Below are 27,183 nucleotides of genomic sequence, written 5' to 3'. Positions count from 1 at the left end.
TTCTCCTTCGGCATCTAGCTATCTGCACTTTAACAAACAGTATGCGTCTCTGCAGCTCTCCTGAAAGAAACATTTTTTTTTTACCATTGTATGGTTGGAAATAGAGGACCAAAACATTTAATGCAACTATTTACTCAAGTCTCCTTCAACTACTGGTATCTAAAGCACCAACTTTAATCACAGAGTCATTAGGGGAGGTATTTGTTGGCATTTTAAATACTCATACCCGTTTTTACACTCTTTTAGCAAACCTTTACATGACCTCTGAAGGGAAGGTTCTCCAGGACCAGGAAATCCATAATCTGAATCACAATCCAATTTAAAACAATATCCTACTTGTTTACTAGAAAATTCAGTTATCTGGAACAGTCATCGATTTGCATAAACAGTTGTAAGTGCTCACTACATCCCAAACGAAGCCCCCTCCCCCCCCCCCCAAAAAAATACCTAACCCAACTGCACTGTATGCGTCAGCTTAAGTGATTTTACTCCACACCAAGTAGTTAGTCAGGTGGTTGCAGAAGAAAACCACAAGATTTCTTCTGGGTGTAATCCAGCTACGATGTTTTACGTACACCTTCAGTTTACTTGGTTCCTTTTCTTTAAGGACTCTTTTTGATTCACTCAAAATACATTTTTCTATCTTGAACCAAATAAAGCAGGGATCTTTAAATCACCAGCCTCACTATAGACAGTGCCTTAAAATGTAGTCCATCTAATACAATGACTGAAGCAGGGATCTGTGACTAATTACAGATTACACCAAACCATCAACACGGAGACAGAATTAAGGTTGAATAGGCAACCATGCCTTTGATATCTCCTGACTTTGATCTTACAAACCAAATAACTGTCTGCTTGGCGGGTGTTTTTAAATATTCTAAGAGACAGTAAAAAAGGGAAGAAAAGATTTCATATGCAAGTCTAACAACAGCCATGCTACCCATTATGGATCAGTTAAAACTTTAATACTGTTTCAAAAGAAACTATTAACAAAAAAAGAAGGATGCCAAGAACCAGCCACCACAAGAATGATCCAAAATGAGGATACAGCAGAGAAGTATCTCAGAAACACCAGAAACAACTGGTGAGCCACAAACCCAGGGCCTCAAGATCCCCCCAATACACAGCACCTTTCCACAGGCAGAAGAAAATTTTGAAGGTGACAGCAACAATACCAGGAAGATCCATTCTGATTGAACTGAAAAGTGACTCGATTGCTCTGCCAAAAACCTCTTGCATTTGTATACAGAGTGACAAAAATATTTCCCTCCCCAATGTACCAATGAGTGAATTTGTTGTATTTGTAGAAAAACAACTGATGTCTTTGACTACTCAAACTCTACATACATTGGTTTGGCAGACGCACCTTTCCAACTACCTGCAAAGACAGGCCTTAGCTTCTTCCAGCACAACGATCTTTCCTTCCCTCTACCGCATTTTAAGTGCTAGCGATCTCCTCCAGATGTAAAAACAAACACCCCAAAAAAACCCCAAAACAACTCCACCCAAAAAAAACCCCAACAAACCCCACAAAAGTGGGAGAGGAACATAGCCCCTCCGTAAGGGAAAGATACACGCAAACAGTATGCACAACTGCTATAATCCATTCTACCTGGATTGCCAAAGATACTTCTCTCACTTGAGGCAAATGCTTCGGTGTTTATACATAGAGCATTTTAACGATCTAGAAATCCTGGGTTTCAGAGATGACCATCGCTTTGGATAAAGCCAAGGTATGTAAAATTTTACAGCATGTTACTATTACTCATTTTAGTAAGCTGTGTTGACTTACTTCTCTTTGTCCCATTAGAAAGCACTCGGCAGCAATGGCTCTGAGGAAAAGAAATATATAAAAATATTTATTCTTGAATGATTTTAAATGCCATTAGTGGCAGAACACTGACTGGAATGGAATTAGAAATTCCTTGAGAAGAAACTGACTAACTTCCAATGATGTTAATCTACAGTGAAAAGATAAAAATAGCCATTTTTTAAAAAACAATCTTACATGAGCAAGACATTTCAGTGGTTCCCCATTATGAACAAACACTGAAGAAAAAGATCAGTTCAGCATCACTGGATAATGGAGATTACTGCTATTGTGATATATAAAGGGGAGGGTAGAGAGGGGGAGACAGAAGTCAATAGTTGAATTAAAAAGGCAACTTGTAAATACATCATTCATATTTATCTGCATAATATCCATTCACATAGGTTTCCCCAAGAGGGAAATTCCATTCCTCATTTTAAAGAAGTGACAGTACCTTTGTCTGTTGTAACAGTTACTGCTTAAATAACAACCTAATGAAAGAGACTTCCAGCACAAGCCCAATTGGAAGGATGTTTCAGCTTTACCTTTGTGACGTAAACCTTATATACAAAAGCAATATCTATGAAAACAGATGTATGACTGTTGCATTACATTTTCCAGATGGCCAGGCATGTTGGGATATTATATGTAAACATCTTGGCTTGCAGTTTCAGAATTTGAACATTGCTCTCCTCCCAGTATCGCAGAAGCAGTCTGTAAAAGGCATTCATGAGAAAGGAACACTGCTCTAATCACTGGGAACAGAAAAGCAATCCAAAGATGCGAACACATTACACAATATATCATACCTGAGCTGAGCCAAGAGTTGCAAGTACGAAAAAAACCAAGCCACTGTATATGATATTGACTGAACATGTGCTCAGCACAAAAACGAAACAACAAAGTCAAGACACTTTCAGAGAACAACTAAGAAGTATGAAGTCAGAGAGAGAACATGATCTTAGCACGTTACAAGATCCATTTTTAGCATTCACAAGATAACTGCATATTTGAAAGGATGCTAATTAGTTTTATATTCATGTGGCAAGGAGATACTGCGCGGTCAGTTCTGCTCACCCACTTCACGTAGTCCCAACATTGTCTAAGGAAGCTGCGAGTTCCATCTAGACAGAATCGCAACTTGGTTTAACATGCAGCCATTCAACTTCACGTGCCACAGGCAGGTGTGCCACACTCCCCACGCCCCCAACCACACACACGTATTCCAAGCCTTGCTTTGAATTCTTTGGGGCCACCGTTGATGATGAACAGTGTTTGCGGACTTTTCAAAATCGTTCAACCAAATGATCCTGAGTTCACTGCAGCAGAGGTACAGCAAGACATGGACTCTCTAATCCTGGAAGACTACATTCTGAAATACTCTTCAAGTAAGAATCCGTGCGATGCTTGCATTAACTGGTTTTGTTTCCCCTAAAATTTTTTTCTAAATTAAGAGTGGTTTATCTTTGCTAAATAATTATCAAGTTAAGCCTTAAGGCAGCACTGTTGTATACTGGTGTATCCATTTCTATTTGTTCTATGCTGGAACTATACTTTTAATAGACCATTAAGTAACAACGAGATTTCAATATATATCTGACATTTTTCTACAAACTGGAAATGGTGACCATTTGTACTCATCATGCACAATGCAGAGTTAATTCCTGTATAATTATAACCTTTCTATAGATGGAACAGAACCCTGTCAAATACAAGAAAGGCTAAGATGCTGTCAGAAGGCACAATACACCTCAAGCAACATGCAATAATAGAGGAAAAGTTTTCCTTTTGTAGTAGAAAGCAAATCATGCTTGTCTTGCACAGAAAACAGTAGTTATGTTAACTAGCTGTTTGTCTTGATTATAAGTATCTGTACATACCTCAGTGCAAGTCCAGGATTAGCAGGCATGGTAGAACAAAACCGTTCCAAGGCTTTGGAATGCTGAGATTTTGGAATGCAGCTCAAATAAAAAAGAATTACCTGTAGAATTTGAATTATAAACATTAATAGCTGTCTTAATTTTGCTAAGAATAACTGAATGACAAACCACGAACATTATGATGAAATTTGAGTTACCACCTACAAACCTTATCAACTACAAACCTTATGCCTCAAGGGTAGGGAAATCAATTTGTGTAACAAAAAAGTTAAGTGTCAACTTGCTAACACCACATATTTTAGTCCTCCTAGCCTGCACATAGTGAGCAAAGACAAATGCACTCGATGTTAGCAAAATGGGACCCAAAATTTCAGTAAGTTTTATTCTGCGTGAGGCCTCACTCGTTTTTACTCCTACTTTATTTCTTCTGTTTCTCAACCCCTGCATTTTCTATGATCAAAACTGACAGTTCAAATACTGTTTCCATCTGCCAGACCCCTCTTGCTCAACCATTTCTTCCCTCCCTTACACATTTTCTCTTTTCTCTAGGATTAACAGCAGTATTCATGGTATTAAAGCATGCCATAATAAACTTTCTCTTTGCCTTACACATCCTTTATTTAAAAGGTCGCTGCTAGACAGTCTTCTGCTCAGAACGCTACTCTGCTCAGATACTTGTTCCTTTTTCTACTATTTCCGAGCCCTCAGCGTTCACATGCTACTGGTGCTGTATTTGAACAAGTAAATTACAGGTACCTGCTAAAGGTCATCAGTCTTTCAATTAAAACCGTCTACAGACACATTTTTACCTTATTATGAAACTCATAATTGGTCCAATAATCAGCAGTACTAAAAGGAATTGGGTATCGTGTGGGGACTGTAACCAGACATCTGTTCACTAGGTCAGTAAAAAGCTTGAATTCTTGAACTTTGTTGCTGGATCCAACAACTTTGCTATTGATAAAAACAAGGTAACTGGAAGAAAAAAAAAAAAAGAAAAAGATGGTTCTGGTAGTCTTCACTTAATAGTTTTGAGGTTAATTTACTTTCCTTTAAGAACTTACTCCAGCCAGATGTTCTGAACGGTCTCCTGCTGCATCACAGCCCCCAGAGCTGCTTCATAAGCATCCAGTGCTTCACCAACACTCGCATAAAGAGACTGGCATAAACTGTTCAAATTAAAAGTTAAGTGTTGCATGTCATGAACAATGCATGATCTTACATATTAAGAGTAAGAAACAATGAATAACTTCCTATTCTGAGATGCAAGAAAAACAGTGTTTTCAGTGTCACAGCATTAAAGACTAATTTATTGGTCAACTTATCAAAATGGGTTAAGTCTCAACTGCAAGTAGTAAGTAATAATACAGAAATCATGCAGTTTAAAATGCAACTCTTAAACGGAAATGAAATATTATGAATTGTCTTCTACTCTTGTAAAGTATACTTCTACTAATCCTTTTAATAGGGGATGCTCTGACTGCTACAGAAAGGAGACAAGTCTTGAATTTCCATTGGGAAATCTCCAGAATAATAAATTTCAAAGTCAGATCAAAACCACTTGAGAAATGGTATCAGACTGTAGCAACAAAATTAGTATTCTGAAACAAAAACTACTGGGGATCTGGGGTAGAAATATGCTGACCATGTCAGGGGGAAAAAAAAAAAAAAACAAACACACACAGAAAACCACCTGACAAGAACAAGTCAAAACAACCCTTAATTTTCTTCCACAGTTCCTCAAAGAAACATACAGTCAGACCAACATATAGGACCTCAAAGACAGAAGTAGACACATTTTTTTGACCAAGATTCAGTGAACAGTCCTTATTTCAATGCATAAAGTAACAGTGAAAAAAAGGTAAGACTTTCAGTAAGTCTTAACAGAAAAAAAACTCAGAGAGGAAGACCATAGAAATGTAAGACAGGGCTGATGTTGCTACCTTGCTCCAGAACCCTCCTGGACTGGGGTCACACGATCAGAGGGCCTGATTCTACGCCTGCTTTCCCCAAGGACCACAAACTGAATCACCAATTTTCTATTCTTTCTAAAAATGTCTATGTATACATTTGTGTGCACACACACACACACGTGTACACACACACTGATCTTGCCAAGTAGAACACTGTTCCTCGTGCTTTCTGGGTTTGCTGATTTCAGTCTGACTGTTTTCACTTGGTAGAAGTGAACTTATGTCTTTTGTCCTCTGTATCTGAACAAAAGAAAAGACAGGTACATAGGCCCAAATACCTAGACACTTACCATAGCAAAAGAACTACAGAAACACTCAATTATTAGCTCTGAAAGTAATTCAGGCACTTACTTCAAGAGCCCTGATTTTCCTCTTAGAAGCAGGTGCTAAAATACAGGAACATCTGAGCTTAAGTTAAGGTCCCTCATGACTAAACAGTGACCTCAAGTGTCTTTCTAACAATGTTTCCACTGTGCAAGTACTAAACTTAACTTGTGAAGAGGTATTTTCTAAAAAAAAAAACCAACCAAAAAAAACCCCCAAGTACTTAAATTGGTATTAATGGACAACATAAAAAGAAAACATCAAGATAAGTTAATCTAAACCTTATATAAAGATTTTCTTGAAAGCCACACATTTTGCCTGTTACTAAGATGTCCACCAATTAAAATCTACAATGTTGAAGGAGTTTTGAGGAGTCCTCACCAGTATCTGAAGTATTAGCATCTTTGCCCCTTTACTTATCTGAAAAGCCAAATAGCTACTTTTGAAGACTGACTGAGAAAGCTGACTGAGAAAGCCAGAAGAAAGCAGAACACTACTAACAGCAGCAAGCTAAAACAAAAGTGAAATGAACAAAATAAATCATTTTGAGATGAACACACCTGTTACATGTTCCCACAGGGCAGGATTTCTGACCCATTTCTCAAGTGGAGAATTTAAGTTGATGTGCAATTCACAGCTCTACAAAATTGTCCCTGTTGTGCAGCAGGCAGGTTAAGTTCTCTAAGGACTGGCAGACCATTTATTGAAAGAACCCAAAGTGATATACCCTCAGGCAAACAATGAATGTTCTGCTTTGAAAATGCAATTTACTCAGACCCAACAGCTGTTTCTCAGAAACACTTTAGAAGCCTCACCAGTAGATCTGCCACAGATACGGGATTTGCTGGTTTACAACATCATCCGTAAGATGTTCTTTATAGAGAGGTGACGTAAATTCAATTGGCATCGGAAAATTCAAGAGATATCTACAAGACAAAATACTAGTAGTAAATACTACATGGAAGAGTCCTATATGGAGGTCAACATTTAGCTCCAAAATCCAAGTTCATGGGACATATTAAAAAGACGCACCTTTCCTAGATTTTAGTTAACTCCATCCAAATACAATTTATACAGAAAGCATTACACAAAAATATAGAAATAGTTACTACAGAAGGCATTTACTCCCTCATTATGTACAAAGTTAAATGTTGCTTAATATCTCAGATTTCTCCTCCCCCATAAAATACATCAAGTAAGGTACAATCATCTACTTACAGTCAGCTAAACGTAAACAAACGTAAGCAGGAATAAAAACTAGCACTAACTTGGAGATACAAACATTTTGAAGCCTCATCTGCAAAAACTTTAGCACAGAAGGACTCCCTTTGAAGGCCTTCAGAGGCATCTATTTTGACTATTGGGAACTTGCATATTTCAAAAATTTAACTCAATTAGGTGCCAAAACTCAAGTGGAAAATAAGGAGGCTAGATACAAACCTGTGCCTTTTATTCAATAATCATCTGCTGATTAACAACATGCTGGACCTCTGGACCGAGGTCTTTTACAAGTGGCTAAATCTGTATGTAACTTAGCTATGCAATTTTAGGCGCCTAGCTTTGGGGAAATAAAAAAAAGCCACAAAAAAATCCCCAAACCAGAACACAAACAACTTTGGCATACATATGATTGGTTTTCATTCCCCAAATCCAGACATCGAATTTGCTGCCTGTTTCATCTTTAAATGCTTGTGGCTTTATGATTTAGTGTATATGCACAACCAACAAGTATAAGCCTTCTAAACTACCAAATCATAATTCACTGAAGTTTTAGAAAAACACGCCAAGCTAATAATAGAGCAATTCAAAAATTCTAGACTGTCTTGTTTTTTCAAGAAAATGCCAATATAACCAAAATTTAAGTAGAAAAAAAAAAGTATTCTAAATGTACCTTAAGAGATCCATGGGACCATGCTGTTGGCATGTATTCTCAAAGAAAGCTGCCACAAAATCTTGCAACAGTGGAAGAACACTGCTTGACCTTTCCTGTTTTGGGGTTTTATTTTTTTAAAAATAAAAAAATTAAAATCAGACATCAACCTGAAAATGACAAGAGCAATTTAAGCAAGATAAATAACAAGTGGTGTGTCTATCTCTTCAGTGATCCAATGTCTTCATTCTCTCAAGAATGAAGTCTAACTAGGTCAGTCAGCAGGTAGCAGGAAAAAAAGCTGAAAACGTCTTACGGGTTTACTGTTGATGTCCGTTATTCTTGCTTAAGGATGTTAACACTGGATTAGAACAAACCAAAATATAAATTTGCGATTCTACGTAATTTCTTTGATTATCTTTAATCATGTCACTAATCTTGCCAATTCTATTTTTCCCATCTACATAAAGGAGTACTAGACAAAAATACCATGAATATTGTCAATTTGGTAAGTGTTTGAGACAACACACAAAATCCAAACTTTATAAAGCCAGCAGACCAACAAAATGAGTATTGGAGGGAAGTATTACCTGTGAAACAAGGAATTTACACAACTGATAAAAAATTTCTGCATTCTGAGGATTCTTCTCAAAAGCTTCAATCCACACTTTGTAGGCATTGTCACTCTGCTCCATCTGCAAATACAAGGTGGCCAAACTCTCCAAGAGCTGACAGTTGTTCGGGCAGAGCTCCAGTAAAGACCTACAGAGTTCTGCAGCAGACTCCCACCTTAAAGAAAAGTAAAGGTAAGTTTTAAAATAAAGCAGAGTTGAGTACTCCAATTAAAAATGTCTCAAAACAACCTACCTTTCAAGAAGTTTCAGCAAAGCTATCATGTTTCTGTAGAGAGGAAAGCAGATAGCTATTCTTTTGTCAGCCTCAAGGCTTTCATCCATGCATGTTTTGACCGCATCTTCAAAACAGGAGTATAAAAATCAGGCCTTTAGATCTCAAGCAATGTCAAAGTTATTCAAAGCCCTGACATAATAAAAAGTCTCATTTAACATAATGAAAATACATAAGCGGAAAGATAATAATTTGCAAAAGCAACACTCTAGTAAAAGAAGGAAGAGGAGCATCTTAGGAAAAACTTAACACAGTGCAAAGACAAGTTCCTTCAGAAGTTTCATTCCTCATTCATTTAAGAAACAGGAAACAACCTACCAATGAAACGTTGAAGCCACATTACATATAGAAGTGTATCACTATATTTAAAACTAGGTTCCAAGGTTTCCAGCATAGCTGCTGAAAGCTATTAAGCCAAAACTAACAGAGGATATTATTTTTCTTCTCAGCATAATAGAGTTACCCAACGATGAACACCCCATAATGAACACTCCATTATCATGGCTAGACTGCCTTCACTCCCACAGCCGGGCTACTCAATCTGTCTGAGAGTTTCCACGCTGCATTAGCACCTGCAGCGTAGATATATTCTCAGTGACAATTCAAAGTTGCTGCTGGCTAACACGCTGACTACTGACGTTTACACAGTGCTATTACAAAGTCTACCTCTGGCAGCACCACAAGTCAAGAATTCAATTTCTAGTATCTTCATTTTGCATCTTTAAAAAAATTGTTCCATTTACTTAAACTTTGAATGAAGACAACACACATGCATTGCCCTGCCTCTTCTAAGGAAACACAGTAACCTTCCTGGACAATAACTTTCCAACAGACACATCCCATTGAGGAGCAGGAGGGTAAGAGAAAGAACAACAGAAGCTTGGCTTTATGCTTGTATAAGCCCAAGAAAACTATCAATGTCACACTGTCACAAGCCACTAGTCTGTATCTTGACATAATACCACAGTTTAGAGAAAAAGCTATGGCTTTGAACCACAGATGAAAAATTCAGTGTGTGTGTTAAGTACCCGAGAACACGAACTTTCCTCACTGCTCTGTTCAAATCAACATGAAATATTTACTGGATTAATCCCAATGGTGGCTTAACACAGTCATCAGCAGTGTTGCACTGCCTTGAAATTCCAAAAGTTGGATAATATTTCTTGATTTGCAACAAGTGAGTAATGTATTAAGTAGTTTACTTCCTTAATCTTACCTTCAAACATAGCTAACAGCGTATCAGGATCAGTCTTCACGTCATGAACTGTTTGCCATGGTATTAAAAACGGCTCTTTGTTCATAATCCTTGAAGGACTGACATTAGCTGGGTCATAGAACTTGACAGGGAGAATGCCAAATTCAGTTAGATGTATGTAAGCCAGCCAAGCCAAGCAACGGTCACTTACAGTAAGGTGTTCTGATATTATCTTTTCATTTGCTGATTTTAAAGCATTCTGTAAAGGTTAACAGAAATAAAGATTTTATGGTTGAAATACAATGTAAGATCTAAGAATGAGAAAAGGAAACAGAAAGATTAAGTTTTAATATTCTCAAATCTTTTCCATAGAGAAAACAGGAACTAATTCTTTTTATCAATCAATACATTTGGCTTATGTGACTGTATTAAAATTGCATCCATAATTTCTAGTAACAGGTTTAGAAAAAAATATAGAAGATTGTTATTTCGAAAAGCAAACAGACAGACTTTGAAGACATGCATCTCCCAATGTGTGTTCCACTTTTCTGCTTAATTCTTGGACAATTACTTCCAGTTCCAAGAAATAATACATTACCTCTACAGACATCTCCTCTACAAGTTGGATTCAGCTTGCTATATCCTACTTGGTTTTGTGGGTTTGGGGTTTTTTGTTTGTTTGTTTTTTTATTAAGCTCTAGTTATACAGCTACTAAGTTACAGCTATCCAAGTCTACAGAAAACACTATCATCCTTAGATATATTGTTTAAAAAAAAAAAATCTGTTGGAAACATTACTGAGAACAAGGATACTGCTTCAAATTTTCTTACCAGTCATACACAAAACTAGAATAGCCCAGTTAAATTAGGAGATCCCAAATAAAATCATTAGAGCATGCAGTTAGACAAAGTCTAAACACAACTGCTCCTAAATCAGAACAGAAGCTCATGGCTACTGATGTGCCAACGTTTTTCCGGATAAACGCATTACAAAGAATGCGCTTTCAATGAGACAAAAGTACTTGCAAGTTTAGGGAAAATTCAGCAGGACACTTGTCCTGTAACAGACAAATCCTGAAGTTTCACATTTCACTCATCCACCCTTCAAAATATTTACTTCAGGAAACTTGCCTCAAGTTTTCAAAGCAACACATTGCTACTTACTCTGAAGTAGCATTTACTTGGAAATTACCTTCTCTTAAATATTGCTAAGTAATCTCTCCCCAAGACATTCTTTTCAACTACATATTTCAAACAGATATTAAAAAAAACAAGAAAAAAGTTATGGTTTGTGATGATGCTTTAGGGAAAGGTAAAGGAAACTGACCCATGTTATTCTCCTATATACACTGGATTTCCATGTCAATTTGACACAAGCCAAGGTTTTTCTCCCTCTGTTCTTTTTGTTCCTTCAGTCAAACGTTCAGTTACATTTATCAGTAGTGCTGTGTTTAGAATAGCTTTTGGAGGAAGTCAACATAGCATTACACTTTTCTATTTAAACTGGAGCTAGAAAAAACATTATGGCCTTAAACCACACAATGAAGAAAAATGTTTTAGGGTGTAGCAAGCAACAGGTGCCACCTGCTGGTAGGAATGAAAAGATTTGCAACTGAAACTACAGCAGCTCCCACTTTTTGTAGTGGCTGATATCAGCACTATTTCTCACATTCATCCACCACTTCTATTGCCTACAGAACAGTAACACTGACCTAAATTCTTTCTACAGTCACAATAAAAGCCTGAGATAACTCCACAATTTCAGAGTTCATGGGATCAATAGTCTGATTTAACAGTTTCCAAATTTCGGAGCAGAGCGGTGCTGTTACTATGATGTCATCCATGTTCTTTCCCAAGAATTAATGGTTTGGTAATTTCTGTAGCAATCAACATTTGAGTACCTGAGGCAGCAACACATTACTCACAGGCCCTCCATTGCAGAAAAGGGTTTCACAGCTTACCAGAAATCAAGAGGGCAATTCCCTGGGAACTAGTGGCCTAGCCTATTAGCTACACAAACAAAGCAAAATACGTAACAAAAACCTCAAAGTTAAATCCAAATTTCACAATGGCGTCGTATCTCAAAACAGAAGTCTCTAGAATTCCTCAGCAAATAAAGTAAGGAACTGTACTTCTAAAGTTGACACTATCAGAGTCATAGGCATTAGAAAGGTGAAGATATGAAGACAATTCCTGGGGTGGTAACCTGGAAGTTACCTGCAGCAGAACCAGCGCATTCTGATGTCTTCCTGTAAAGAGGCTTAAGTGGACCCTGTACAGGAGAGTCTCCAGCAGCTGAAAGGACACAAGATTTGGATTTTCTTCTCTCCCTGTCACTTCCATTAGGAACTGTAGAATTCTCCCACAAACATAGTCCTTTCCATCAAAGGAATTCTCCAAATTCAAAAACTAGAGAAAAATAATGACAAATAATAATTAATAATAATTAATAATAATCAGAATACTAGTAAAGCTTCTAGGTTAAAGTTTAAAATCACGTGAATCTCAAACTTCAGATGTTTTTCACCACCGTATGAACCATTTCCCTCCCTGGCACCACATTTTCATACTAAACCTCAAAAAATACTGTTTAAATATTAAAGATCACATAGTCAAAGTTAAATTTTGCAAGCTTAAGTAACAAATAATAAGAAATGTAATATCTTGATTTTAAATAAGTTATTACCTGAGGAAAAGTGATGATCTCTACAAGTGTCCTCAAACAGAACTTTGAATTGCTTTATTTTCTGAGCAACTGTTGTGTTTTTAAAAAGCTACAGTGTTTATTTCATACCTTCCCTGTCATATGTACTGGTTTTCTACAGCAGAAAAAGCTCACTTAACATGAACAGTTCACATATACTTTTTGTTTTACTTACTGTCCACCAGATTTGATAAGAGGGAGCATATTCCACTGCTGTTTCACACATTTCCTGTATCTCCTCCTTGGTTCCTCTTTTTGAGAAGAGTCTGAGGTAATGACACCAGATTTCAGGATTTTCTTTGTTGTTCTCAAGGGCTCGAGCCAAAACATTTAAAGTAGAATCTAAACACTCAGAGGATGACCTGTAGAAAATTTTAAAAAGCACTCCCATCAGCTGTGTTAGTATTATCACTTACACAATATCAAATACAAAACCAGATGCTTATAACTGACACATCGTCAGTCATTTTTTATTAATATGTGGTGTCCTTTACTATACAAGTTCCAGAGTTTCAGTAAGTTTTCATCCTTCAAAGGTTATTATTATGTGCAATTATCACAGTAAATGGAAAAATAAGTTTTCTAGGAGTCAAAATTTAATTGAAAATGGGTAAGATTCATCTGTAAGCAGAAGTCTCAAGCTGCAGTAATATAAAGGCATTTACATCACATAGACTTGAAAATTAAGTAAAATTTCAAAGGCTTATTAAATATATTACAGTATTTTTGCTACTTAATTTACTTTCTACAATCAAATATAAGCCTTTATTTCAGGCTTCTGTGCATGTCATGGGGGTTCTCTCTGCTTCTAAACCACCAAAAAAGTTGATTTTACCTTTTGAGGTAACTATCATGAGATTACATCAGCAAATACAAGATTAGCTCAAATAACTGCCTATATTGCAAACCACAGAGCTGAGCTTTAATTCATAAACAAACTTCCATAAAGCCACAGAAAGCTGCTGAGGTCGCATTTATTCTGAAAATATCTTTAGCAATTACTTTGCATAGACATTTATGACAGGAAAAACACATGTCCCAAAACAACACTAACACAGTTAACCACGTATAATACTGAAGCCTTCCCAGTCCCTTCTATCACCACTGCCATCTACTAAACCACTCAGTTTCTTCAGTGCTGGGGGGCAGGAAGCTGTTTTAAAAGGATGAATTGTCTTCTATTAGGTTTTCTCCCTTCTCGGTCTTTTTCCAAGTATGCTTATATTTAGAAAGTGTGCTCTTCTCACTCTGCCACTTGCTGGTAGTACTTTGAGTACTGGCCTTCCAGTCCTATCCCTTCTAGTGTTCAGGCAGCTATTGATGTAGCTAAACTGATCAAAAGATTTGTTTTCCATTACCCACAGTTTACACCAGGCTTTTAAAAGAGCTGCTCCTCTCCATTCCCTTTCCTCCCTGCTGCAGCTGCTTAAGCCAGTACCCCACTATTAAAATCAATCTCTAGAACGAAACCATCATGACAGAATTCCTACTGAAATTATCTGACTGCCAATAAAAACATGGTACCCTGCAGAATTTAAAGGAACAGAAGCTACAGAAACATATAAATCCAGAAGTTAAAAAATTACAAAATAAGAAGCTAAGTGCTCAACCGGACTGTTTCTAGAGGAATAAAACTATACAGCAGAACTGTTCTTACAAGAAAGCGTCCTGATGAAAGTAATTTCAAGCATTATTCCAACCATTCACTCTGCAGAGGAGAAACTGATTTGAGTTTATTGGTCCACAACTTTATCACTGGAAGTACAACATTCCACTGTAATCTTGGGAATACATTAGGTTGCGCGCTTTTCAAACGCTTATTATTTCTCCCACACTACTTTCCATCAACTTCGATCCTGAATCAGAATCTAAAGATAAACCACCAGTGTAACTTATTACTCACACACTATACTGCATACAGCAGGAAATCTAATCTATTTAACATGCTTTTAAGTAACAAATTATTTGTGGCACTGTTCAAGGAAGTTCTTTAACATCAGAAAGAAAACTTGATCATAACAGCATGGCAGGTGAAGCCTAAAAGTCAAATTTAAAATGCAGCAGACTTACCCTTCACTTTGATTCAAGTATTTGTACGCAAGTTTAATCCAAAGCTGTACATCACAGGGGTTTTCTTGGACACTTGCCTCCAAGTTGGAAATGTCATCAGTCTCACTTGTAAAATACCGGACATCATCTGGAGTCACCACAGCATCAAGAGCTGGAACCCTTTTTTTATGTTCTGTGGGATGGGCTGCAAATACAAAATAATGGGTTTTGTTGGGTTTTTTAAAATGTTTCTTTTCAAAACAGCAGTGATCTGTAAGATTAACACTCACACAAGGGGTGGGATTTATATATTTCAAGCACAGACATTGACCAGAGCAAAATATGGTTAATTCAACATCCTCTAAAACTTATAACCAGGTGGTTTTTTGGTGGTTTGTTTTTGGTTTTTTGGGTTTTTTTTTGTTTTGTTTGGGTTTTTTTTTTTAAACACACTACACAGTTCCATTTCAAATGCAAAAGCAAGAAATAAATAGCAGTAAGAGACTGCTTTGATCAACAGACACCAATTAAGGCAGTTCATTAGGCAGCACTAGGAAACAAACACCTGACAAAAAATTTAACTCAGTTCTGTCTCTCAAAATCCTTTTTCCAGGATTTGCTACCAAATCCTAAAGCTCCCACTTGCATGAGTCATGTGAAATATTGTTGGGTTACTGATGCTCTAACAAGCTTCCAAGTCTCAAATGCCACTTAACAGCAGCTTTTCTTAACTCCTGACCTCAACACCGAATACTGTCTCTGAACAAATTTTAAATAACCGAACACAAAGTTTCACTACTTAAAATTCTGGGAGGGAAAAATAAAAATTAAAAAAAAACTAATGGTCTATGGGCAAAGCTGAAACACTCTAGGGAAAGAGTTTCTTATGTTCTTTTTAAGAACAGGCAAGTAGAAATTCCACCTTAACTTCCAGTCACACATTATACTAGGGGTTTTTTCCTTAAACATAACAACTTCAGATCAAACTTTACACAAAAATTTATGCAGAATAAAGTTTGCGTGCAGGAAATATGTAGTCAAGAGAGGTACTGAAAGCATTAATTTTCTTAAGAACTACTGTAAAAATTAGATGTTGGGAAAAGGTTGGTAGGTATTTTTCCCCAGAACTCTCTTTTAATGGATGCCACACATCCAGATTACCATATTTAATAGGTCCAACGAACTGTTCCTCTTCACTGCTGCTACTGTCTAACAATGGTTTTCTCCAGTACTTTGGTCTCCATTTCCTTTTATCTTTCCATGTTGTAAATGGAGGTGCTGTAAAGAAGCAGAGTAGTAGAAACTCTTTTACTTTTCTGTATTCAAGAGTAAAACACCCTTGCTAATAAAGATTTTGGATAAAAACATTCTACGAGTGCAACACAAGCATTGAAGTTTCAACACTACTTATTTAAAATCTACTGCGCTCAAGCACATAACTCACTTTTCCAAACAGGACTCCAAAACTATTATATTATTTCCTTGAAGCAAATTCTGCTGCCTTTATTTTACCATAAGCAGAATTTATAAGACTGAAATAAAAACTAAGCAACAAAAACAATAAAATATTCTTGGTTTACAATATCACCAAGGTACTTACATAACTTTATATTCTATTTAATCTACCAAGTTACTTACTGTGACTTTTACTCTCATTGACATTGCTGGCCAGAAGAACAGCCATCTGATCCACTGACACACGGTCTCTGTTTATACCAAAAAGTTTTTCAACGTATTTTTCTGAAACAATAATATTTATATCTTAGGTAAACACATAAATCCAAGTGTGCAATTCAGCACAACCTACGCTGAATTCAGGAAATATGACTGCTTCAAGAGGTATGGTAATTCACACGCTAGAACAAAGAAAAGAAAAACTGAAAAAGTTCTGTTTGGCAACTTGCCTGTATGGCAACAGCATTACTATAAAATTCCAGCTCTGCTGAAACAGGCCAGTCCAGCAGATACAAAGAGAAGTGAGGAAGGGGAGAGGGAAAGATTCCACGTCCATTGCTCCCCAGCCCCCTGAATCCCAGCAATACTTCCCGCCCCCCCCCCCCCCCCCCCCCCCCCCCAGAGTGAAGTGTTCCACAGATCAATGACTTTTTTCTTTCTGTAGACACCAATGTAACTGCCCACTACAAAAGACTGAATTGGACAACTGCAGAGATCTATTTTTTTTTTTCATATAGCTGTACCCTATGCACTGCTTAACATCAAAGTCCTTACACCTAGACCTTTTAATGAAAGCCATTCCCTTCAGAAATTAATCTTTTAATGAAAGACTTGCAAAAACCTGTGGCAGTGCTGATTTCCTCATCAGTGCTTTTCTCTGAACAGCCAATCAGTTCTAAATTGTAAGACAGAATATCCTGAAACAGCTGCTTACGGCTAAGAGTGCAATCTTTCATGTGCTGCCTGAAAGAAACAGCAGAAGAAACAAATAAGCAATTAATATATTTATCACAGCAACTTAATAATGCTTGCAACTAGGAAGTCGTTTTAGTATACATTATGGTGAGGCATAAAGAAAACGATACCCACAGAAAACACTACAGCCTGCTTTGAAATTTGTTAAATATGTCCGAGTCTTCTTTAAATTTACGCCTGCATCAGTTAACTCAATCCTAGCCTTCCTTATTTCACTATAGCCTTACTCTTTAAAACAAACCTCCACACACTCACTTCACACTAACACAAAACCACAGTATTTAGAACTTTCCAGTTTAAACAAGGTAGTTATAAGAATTAGATAATCACTTTGTATTTAAGAGTCAAACTACGGTTTGATGGTAACAGCTAAAAGCTGATGCAAAAAGCTGCCTGCCACTGAAAAGGGCAAAAAAAGAGCTAAGGTCCACTCCTATTATATTTTTCCAGTAGTTAGAAATTCTCAAATTGAGTTTATTCCAAATCAATTCATATCCATTTGCTGTTGTACCAACTTTTTAAATATACTGTGCAACATTTTAACAAACTATTTTAATATAATTTAACAGTGGGATTCAAAGAAACAAACTTCGCCAGTATTTTCACAGGAAACTGGAATTCCACTACCACAATGGTGGTATTTGCTTTTTTTAAAAAAACACAATCACATAATATTTGGCATATGCTTTATTTCAGTTAGCAGCATGATACATCTCTAGTCTGCTTAACAGTATCAACCACTACCTGAGGTTCCATGATGGTCTGAAGTTATGCTGAAGCTATAAAGCAAAAGTCCCATCTGAATTACAAGGCAACCAAAAGGTAAAATATTCTCAAACGGGCCATACTGTTTTTCTGAATTTACATCTAAAGAACCTCCTTCCTTCACAGTTTAGATGAAAGGGTTTTTCTCCTGCCAAACAAGTATCTGCAACAGGGTATTAAAAATAACGTAGTTTTCTAGAACTTGTGCATAGGATCATAAATCCAGACCTTTTAAAGAAATGAAAAACATGTCTATTTTGGCCTTTGAGTCTGGCATCTAGAAGAGAGGTTTAGTCGAAACAAAATAAAGAGAACTCACCACTGACAGTCATCATCGTTACACGTGCCTGTCAAATCAAACCGGCAGAAACACTGTTTTGGCTCAATCATATTGCTATACGTTACTGAACTGAGGTACAGTTTTTCCTTCGTTCGAAAATAAGGACTAAACCTAAAATGAAACAGTGAATTATTGTGCCAAAGCGAACAAGGTAATGCATCAGTTTTACCAAACATTCAGTAAAATTTAGATTTTTAGAATCACTTTTTCTATATTAAGTCTCATTACTTCCAAAACCGTAGTACTAATCAAAAGTATAATCGACATACAAGTGAAAGAGAGAGAGAGAACAAAACAGTACTTCTCAACCTAAACATTCTGTTCTAGCACTCTATTTTCCCTTAGGTGCAGAACCTCACTCAAAACCAGGAAGTGGACAGTAAGGACCCAGTAGGGAAAGCAAACTACTGAAATTGACTTTCAGTTTAGGTCTAGAAAAACTGCACTCATGCTATAAGTCAACATAACATCGACACTAAACAGAAATATAAAGAGAACCATGAAAGATTGTGAGAAAATAGATTGTTCTTTCTTTGTTTACACAATCTGAGCCGAGCAGACTAATGCCTGTTTTAAATTTTTAGCTGAAGTTTGACTATATCAATTTTGGTATTCCTAGCTCTTTAAGGAATTGAAGCCATAACCCACAAGAAGTTAAAGTGAATACTCCTGTAAAGATAGCACCCTCCACCTTTTGCTACTTCAGAGTACAGAAGTAAACCTGAAGCACACAGTAGGATTCAACTGCTCCAGTTTAAATTCCCGACTTTTGTTTTCTCAAGTTTAATGCGTAGGAACAAAGCTCGTTCTAGCAGACAGATTTGCCACACTGATTGTACTTGCACGTGCCTACTTTAAATCAAGATGAATCACTGGTCATGCCTCTTTCCACTGAGCAGTAATCCAAAAATAGGCGATTGGCTCAATCTCAACTCGAACAACGTAAATCCTAGCCAAGTTTAAAGACTGCATGATTGAAATACGCTTCAATGAGTTTTTTTCCTGGATTTTAGATTGCTTCACATTGGATATAAAAATCCTGTTTTCAAATACTTAATTACTATTTTTAAATTTAGATATACCAAACAACAATCCAGTTGCAGGGCACAGTATGCAATACAATGTGACAGCAACATTGCACAACAGCAAGGGACTCCTGCATATCAGAAAACGTAACTAAAATCATTACGTTCCCTAAACTAGACAAAATTGTTTCAATATAGTTGAGCTGCTCACGGTGACTTGTCTTTCTATATACAGCTGGGTACAAGAGTAATAAAGAATACTTGAACAAGAACACATATAGACAGAAGCCAAAGAACTGCTAGTCTTCATACCTGTAGGATTTAAATACTAGAAGAGGACTATGATACGGTCCAAATGGAAACGGTTTCACTTCTGTTTGTTTATTTTGCGATGTAACAAAATCCATGTCCACTGAAATTTCCTAGGAAACACACAAACAGATATATAGCGATTGCAATACCACCCGATGAAAACAACCTCCATATTTAGTTTTAAAGCATTTACCTGACCACACAGCAGATCTTCCTTAGGTACTGTAAAGGCAGTACTTTTCACTAACAGCTCTTTCAAGCTGTCAGCTTTAGCATAAAGTTTTTTCAGTTCATCAATATTCAACCCAAGGAACAGTTCAGGCTCCTCTGAAGCCTTTTTAGAAAGTTTGTTTATAGTTTCTTGTTTTGGAGTGTCCATGTGTTTAAGATTTGGTTTAGTGAAAGAATTAGATTCTCTGAAAGATCTCCTTCGTTCTCGGTTTGAATTAGACAGAACTTCGTCATCAAAGTAGTTTTCTTCACTGTCCAAAGACAATTTATCCTGTGTAAGATCATGAAGTGATGGCTGAGGTAACGCAAATTCAGATTCCTCTTCTGCATGGGGTGCAATATTTGATTGTTCCTTGGTTTGAAGTGCGCGGGCCTCCTTCAATTTCTGAATCTTTAGAGCATATTCATACTCCAGTTGCTGTAGTCGTTTTTTCTCTAGTGCAATCAACTCTGCTGAATGCTTTTTTGGACTTGATGTAGGGGAGTTCTCCAATTTCAACATTTTGCTTGGCTGAAAAGAAAAAACTTCCCTTTATTTAATTTTCACGTTTACTGATCTATTGACAGGAGTAACATAAAACACGGGCAAGACATTTAATTCAGAGTTTATAAAAACTTTTAAACTCTTGCCAGAAAGTTTCAAACAGCAGGAAAACTACAAAAGGAGTTTGCCACAACTCAACTGGCAATTTTGCAGGCCAAACAAATAAAATAAAAGTTTCAATAAAAATTACCCTACATCATGTACGAGGCTTCAACAGAAGTTCTGGCCACATTTAAAAGATGAGCTACAACACAGGGAGGGGGGCACAAAAAGAAAAATTTGCAATAATAGTTTAGCCTCATTTTTCTGTATTTTGTTTTTCAAACCAGATCCCCTCTTCAGCATCTTTGCTAGACAGTTTTAACAAGATCACTGATGTCTACAGACGCTGAAGTACTTCCTTCCTTCACAAGCACATAGCTCCTCTTATTTATCTATTAATGACATTCCCCTGACACAGAAAGGTACGCTTTGACCAGTTATCTTTAAGTGACTACTGCTTTTTCTGTTGAATTCTCAATAATATAGGAAACCAATAAGATCATCCCTACAGCACTTTTGAAATGTTTTCCTATTTTCCTGAAATCCCATTTGAACTACATTTCTTAACCAAAATTATTACCACTTTTCAAGTACAGCATGGTTTAAAAACATGCAACAGACTTACTCCAAGATGATCTTGCTCCAGTTTTCGTTTCCCAATTTCCTTACTTGCTACTGCTTTTGCTCGAGCAAGTTCTTCCCCATACTTTAACGCCAGAGCTTTTTTTACTGTAACTCGTTGTTGAACTTTATGAATCTGGGAAAAAAGAAATACTACAGTAAGATACACATTTTCAGATATGACCTCATAAAATATAATCAGAAGAGACATGGGCATTAATGATTAATTCAAAGACAGCCTACTGCCTCCAAAAATCAGGCTTCCCATTTCAAGATTTCCAGCTCTAGGAAATAGAAATATTTCAAAATTAAAATTACTTGTTCCTGAAGCTTTTTGAGAAACATCCTATTAGCATTCAAGATCTTCTCTGTTGCTTGTAGCTGTTCAGCCAGTTTGTTAATTTTATTTTCAGCAATTCGAACATTCTCTCTCTTCTTGGCCTCTTGTTGCAACAAATGTTTCAAGACAGATTCATCCTTCATCAACAGAAGTCTGAAAGTAGGAAAGCCACATAACAGATCTTTTTCCTAAGGGAAGTTTCTCAGAGTTATTGCTGCTCCTTTGAAACCCTAGTTATTTAAGAACCCAGCTCTTTTTCACTTATCAAACAAACGGAATTCTGAGTTTCTCCAGACAATAAATACTGGTAGTACATTTAACAGCAGATTTCAGTATCCCAAGTTCACCATGTCAGTATAAAGCAGATGAAAACATTGTAGTTACAAGGACAGGTGAAGGTAGGCAAGTGGTGTTATCTTTAATACTGTTTTTAACATTAAGACATCCAAAATACACGTTCTTGCTTTCTGTTAAGTAACAGTCCAATTCTTCCCCAGGGCACACACATTAGCAGACTACAAGCTGTAGTATTATGGCACAACAGCAGAGTAAATAGATATAAAAAGCTACACATTAAAGGAAGCAAGATAAAGACTTAGATAAAGACTTAGATAGATAGGTGTGAATAAAGGGAGGGGGGAGGAATGTCCTTCAGTTGATGTCTGACCAGGAACCTTTTTTGTTCACAAGACCATACAAATAATCAAGTGGCAACAGAGGTAGAGAAGAAGCATGCAAAGCACTTATTTTCCACGGTAACTTGAAAGAAGGCTAAGAAACATGGAAGACGTATGCTAAAAGAGAAAAGGCATACAGGAAACCCTCAAACAGCATACATATTCTGCAGAAACACTCATTTATTTACACATATATCAGGCATATCCCATCGAAACCTGCTACCCTCAAAGTGCACCAAGTAGTGAAAAGCACACTCATTGTTTCATATTTCAAAGTTATTAGGTGGCACAGATGATGTTCTAGTCACTGAACACAAACACAGCCAAAAACAGTTATGACAAATCATGCTTAAAAGTTACTAACATACACCACACTGGCACTACAATGCAACTCCTTTTGTACAGCAACAGAATTCAAGGCTGAACAGTTCAAGACAACCGAAAACCAACCATTTGCTGTACTTTAAAGGCCACACATTCAAAAAGATAATTTACTATTTTCAGCCTGCTACACAAACAAGGTAGGACTTCCAACAGTGAGATATGTACCTGTTTTTCTTAAGCTTTGCTTCTGCTTCTGTGACTTGTTTTGTCACTACTGCTATTCTCCCAATTCCATCAACTTCACCATCAGAATTTGCAGGGGACGAATTGTTCCTCAGTGGATCAGACTTAATTAAGCGTTGCTTCTCACGACTAAAACAGAGATGTTAAAAGCAAAAATGTTCAGTAGCTTCAAGATTCATTTTGACACGCACTTAAATAGTTTTAAAATCTTCAAAATAGTAGGATGGCAAGATTTCAAGTTAAAAAGAAAAACTTTCCACAAGTGCAATCAACTACTGTAAGTCAGTTCAAATCCAAGGACTTCCTTTAGACTCCTACTATGTTGTCTTACTAAAAACTGAGTGGGGGGAAAAACTTAAAGGTAATGGCAAGGTTTTCAAAGTCAGATTTTCCTTCCAGATACAAAAATAGACTAGTAAAGGACTACAAAGAATACACATTTTACATCAACAATTAAATTCAGTTGTACCTGGCAATCTCTTCTTTTAAGAGTCTGTATTCTATCTTCTTATCTTCTGGTAGAGCCTCTGGAGTTCTCATTGGATCATTTTCTTTTTCTGATTTTGGAGGGGCTTTGATTTTTGAGGCCTATTACAACAAGGTTCGAGTCAATACTAGTCCCAGTACTTTAAAATACAGCTATTAACTACTATTTTTAAGAGGCATTTCAGCACAAACCTAAAGCTGTTCAAGGCTAATAAGATCTTTTAAGCCAGTATTTTTTTTTGGCTAGTAATTAAAGATGCATTGAATTTTAATTGAAAAAGGGGAAAAAAATATATATTAAAGTCTATCTTCAGGATGCAATCTTAACCAAAAAATCACTTTAATTAGTTTGTGCAACCCAAATTACAATGTCACGGTCTGGACAGGAGTAATGTTCTCACTCTTGCTCATTTCTGATGTAATCCAGTATTTCTTGACCAAATTCTGAAGTTTTAATTCCATACACAAAGCAAAAACATTACAAAATAAACCTATTAAATGCTGATAGTGCTTACCTCAACATTTCTCCTTGCTTCTTTTATCATAGATTCTAGTCCTCCAAAAACACTGCTAGTTGAGTTGGATGGCTCTCCATCAGACTCACTATCATCTGAGTCGTTTAATGTAACCACAACAGACTTGTGTTTTGGAAGCTGTGGGGAGAATTAAGGATGTTTTCTAGCAAGAAGAAAAACTTAAAGAAACTGATACAACTGAGCACATCTTTACTATAAGAGAAAAAAGGAGGTTAATGCCCTTTGTTAGTTATCGTGGCACACCAATTCTACGTTGTAAGAAAAAAACCTAAACATTTGTGCATCTCCCCTACAATACAGCGATATCAAACCCATTCTTTATACTATAACACAAAAGGTACTCCAACATTTTCAAAACTATTCCCAAGTATCTGGAGCATATTTAGGTCTCCATGGTCACAGCACATGAATCTCAGGCTCTTGACTCCTACACCTTATGAATTATTTCAGTTGTAACGAAAATCATCATCTGCCAATTGCAAGCAATGTTTTTTAAGTAACTGAGAGGTAACAATCAATCAAGTCACCATTAGAAGTGCTGCAGCAGACATGCCAGAACTCCCTCATCTTTCTGCCACACAGTTGTGATGCCTCTTGTCCCGCAGTTATACTTAGGTGACCTTACAGTGAGCTGCTCAGGCAATTAAATTGGCAGAACACCAACAGAACATAAAGAACAAAATGAAACAAGGTTAATCACTTTTTGCCAACATCACTAACTGAAACAGCTGACTGAAGATCAGGTGACTGCCAATTCCAGCACAAAGATGCAGAAACAAGCAGACTATTTAGATTAACCTCAAATGCTCTGGTGTTAGAGCTTGAAAACAAGCAACTTAGTTCACATCTCCAGGACTACTCTTCCCATCTCCTAATGTAGGTCTGGACAATTACAGCTATACATTTAACCTTTTCCTCAGGACAGGACCTCTTCAAAGCTCAAAGTGTCTCTTAGAGCACACACCCCACTTTAGAAAGTGAAAAATAGACAATTTTCACAATAGCTTTTTTTTGTATTCTCTTTCTGGACAGTTCTTAGAATAAGGATCATATCTACTACTTCAGAATTTCCACAGCTGCATCATTTCTGCACCACCATAGCACAGATACGTGAAATTCCTATTTATATTGGTGCAAGAAACAACAAGGCACTGGTCTTCCCCTCACAAATATTCTCTGGCTGTAGTTCTGTGGAAACCAAAATTAACAGGCAAGGCACCCCACCCTTCTCCTCATCTTCAGATCCCAAATATATCCCTTCCCTATCACCAGCTCTTGGTATTAGAAGATCAAAACTGCCAAGCTGCTTTTGGCACAGTGTGTAAGGGAAACTGTCTCCGTCTTCCCTGTTTTTCTTCTAGTGTAAAGGCTGGTAGTGGGAAAGGTCAAAGTCAGCTTTTCTCCAGGTGTTATTTTTTGATGTGGTTCAGAAAAATGTTTAACAATCAGTAAAGTAACACCAAGCAACTACCACCACACTGCCTTCAGTAAGACAAGCTTCTACTGCAGGAGAACCACGGCCTCAGCTGTAATGCAGGATCTTCCCATAATATTCTAAGACATGTTTTCAGTCTGTGATGAACAGACCCCTGAGTGTCCATGACTACTTTGAGAAAGGGTTACAAGATGTCATTGAAAAGGCAAACTAACACTGTAGGCTATTTCACTATGCAGAGATCCTCAGCTCCTTGGAAGAAATTCCAAGGTTTGTAAATTTAAAACCTCTTCTGAAATACAGTATAGGATACTCAAACATTCAAAGACTACCAAGCCCCCAAAACTATGAAATGAGATTTCAAAAACCTGAAGAATTTGCATTTTCTATACCTCTGATTTCTTTTAGTTTCTGGATATATCCAACAATGTTCACAGAAAAACTATCAGCTTTTCAGTTCAAAATGAAATTCTTGGGTTCACTTTTTTCAGCTCTAGGAAGAAATACTTAATACTACAAAAGTTACAAAACCCATAAGCATTCAATACAAGTTGTTTCTAAAAAGCTTTAACAGGAGTAATCGATACTGTTTTCACATCTAATTGTTTTCAGAAAGGACAGAAATACCTTGTGACTAGTCTCCTGTGAACATTATTTGGCCATAAGTTCTTTAAAACACACATCTGTTTTTATATATATATTCTATATCCCAAGCTATTTAAAAAAAATAACAAATGCAAAATGCTTTGTTTCTATAATAGTTTTTATAAAAAAGACACTAGCCAAGCTAGCTGATTCAAACATAAGGTATTAATCTGTCAGTTTTACCTAAGCTAATCACCCTTAGTAATAGGCATTCTGAATTCCAGTTGCAGGTTTTAACATTTACATAATGCCTTTCAACTGCACAGCTGGTAAGAGACATGTTACTGAACAAATCAACAGCTCCCCAGAAATACATTTTCTTCCTCAATTATACAACAGCAGTTACTGAAGTCTCAGGACAGTATAATACGTGTCAGTTTAAGGGTTTTTTTAGAATAGGTTTAGTATTTACACATAAAAAACCCTTAAAAACGTAAGTAAACATGAAATGATTATAGAAAGGATATATAAGCACGCCCAAATTGAACAATTATTCTAGTTATATCTAAAATTTAAAGTAGATTGTGAAGATGGGTACAGACCAAAAAAAAAAAAAAACAAAAAAAACCCACACCACAAAAACACATCCACTTTAAGCTTTCCTACCGAAAGTAAAGTAGGCCTTAGAAAGGCCAAAATAGGAACATTCAGATTTCTACCATCATAAGCTTTTTTTTTCACTATGGCATCAGGTGACCAAGTGATCATATGGTCTGTATCTACGAGCAAGAAAGCTGTTGACCAGCTACAGCTAGATTTGATAATGATGTAATAGTCTCAAAGACACTACATATTCCTCCAAATTTAGTAAAAAAAAAATAGTTGATTAAGAGACACCATCCACTGACAAAGTCAAAGGGTACAGACTCAGTCATACTATTAATTAGAGAGTCTGCATGGGAAAGAGCTACAACAAACCATGCTTTGTAAGATGTGCTGTTAAAATAATCACAAACTACCCACTATGTATGGTTCACTGCCATAAGCAGAACAGTAGATTACATGGGCTTCCAGTCTGGCACAACACAGCAAACATGTTTTTATCACGCATTTCCAGCAATCCATGGAGACTGCAGACATCACAAATCAAATACTAGCCACACAAACCTCCTCACAACCGCTCAAATGAAGGTCAAGTTACTGAATATGGCTTGAGCTAATGTAAGAAGTCTGCCACCTGAAAAGGAGAATACTCTCTCCTGTCTTCCACTCGCACTCATAGACAGGCCATCTGCCACCACTTTTGTGCTAGCTCACACCGTTCATTAAAAAACATTCACCTCCCCCTAGAAGGAAACATACTTTTTTCCCTGCTAAGGTTAGTTTTCTAACCAGTTAAGCGCGTTGAATAAGTTAAGCCACAGGACTGACACTGTAGACCCCAGTTTAAAAGAAAGGAGACACCATTTGGCCAAGAGCAGGAGAAGGAGCAAGACTGCCTCTTTTTTGACAACAAAGAGCGTATTAGACTGG

The 27,183-nt window shown here is 36.8% G+C and overlaps 1 protein-coding gene across 1 annotated transcript in view; it reads right to left on the bottom strand.

Moving 5' to 3' along the window:
• ZFC3H1 (zinc finger C3H1-type containing) overlaps positions 1–27,183 on the bottom strand; it is a 45,464-nt gene that overhangs the window by 1,424 nt on the left and 16,857 nt on the right. The window contains exons 10-33 of the mRNA XM_086480242.1: positions 23,610–23,747; positions 23,078–23,196; positions 22,591–22,737; positions 21,343–21,517; positions 21,029–21,160; positions 19,780–20,328; positions 19,587–19,696; positions 18,229–18,360; positions 17,011–17,132; positions 16,353–16,454; positions 15,876–15,992; positions 14,736–14,919; positions 12,841–13,027; positions 12,179–12,370; positions 9,983–10,220; positions 8,728–8,833; positions 8,451–8,649; positions 7,882–7,976; positions 6,806–6,916; positions 4,758–4,862; positions 4,503–4,668; positions 3,694–3,794; positions 2,426–2,527; positions 1,796–1,835 (exon numbers count right to left, since the gene is read on the bottom strand). Coding sequence (XP_086336368.1) covers positions 1,796–1,835; positions 2,426–2,527; positions 3,694–3,794; positions 4,503–4,668; positions 4,758–4,862; positions 6,806–6,916; positions 7,882–7,976; positions 8,451–8,649; positions 8,728–8,833; positions 9,983–10,220; positions 12,179–12,370; positions 12,841–13,027; positions 14,736–14,919; positions 15,876–15,992; positions 16,353–16,454; positions 17,011–17,132; positions 18,229–18,360; positions 19,587–19,696; positions 19,780–20,328; positions 21,029–21,160; positions 21,343–21,517; positions 22,591–22,737; positions 23,078–23,196; positions 23,610–23,747 — 3,669 coding nt within the window. The remainder of the gene's footprint in view (positions 1–1,795; positions 1,836–2,425; positions 2,528–3,693; positions 3,795–4,502; positions 4,669–4,757; positions 4,863–6,805; positions 6,917–7,881; positions 7,977–8,450; positions 8,650–8,727; positions 8,834–9,982; positions 10,221–12,178; positions 12,371–12,840; positions 13,028–14,735; positions 14,920–15,875; positions 15,993–16,352; positions 16,455–17,010; positions 17,133–18,228; positions 18,361–19,586; positions 19,697–19,779; positions 20,329–21,028; positions 21,161–21,342; positions 21,518–22,590; positions 22,738–23,077; positions 23,197–23,609; positions 23,748–27,183) is intronic.

This window comes from Leptosomus discolor, chromosome 1 (assembly GCF_034619465.1).
Source record: "Leptosomus discolor isolate bLepDis1 chromosome 1, bLepDis1.hap2, whole genome shotgun sequence".
Taxonomy (NCBI): Eukaryota; Metazoa; Chordata; class Aves; order Leptosomiformes; family Leptosomidae; genus Leptosomus; species Leptosomus discolor.
Note: the sequence above shows the minus strand (reverse complement) of the source record. Positions and strands in the feature narration are given on the sequence as shown.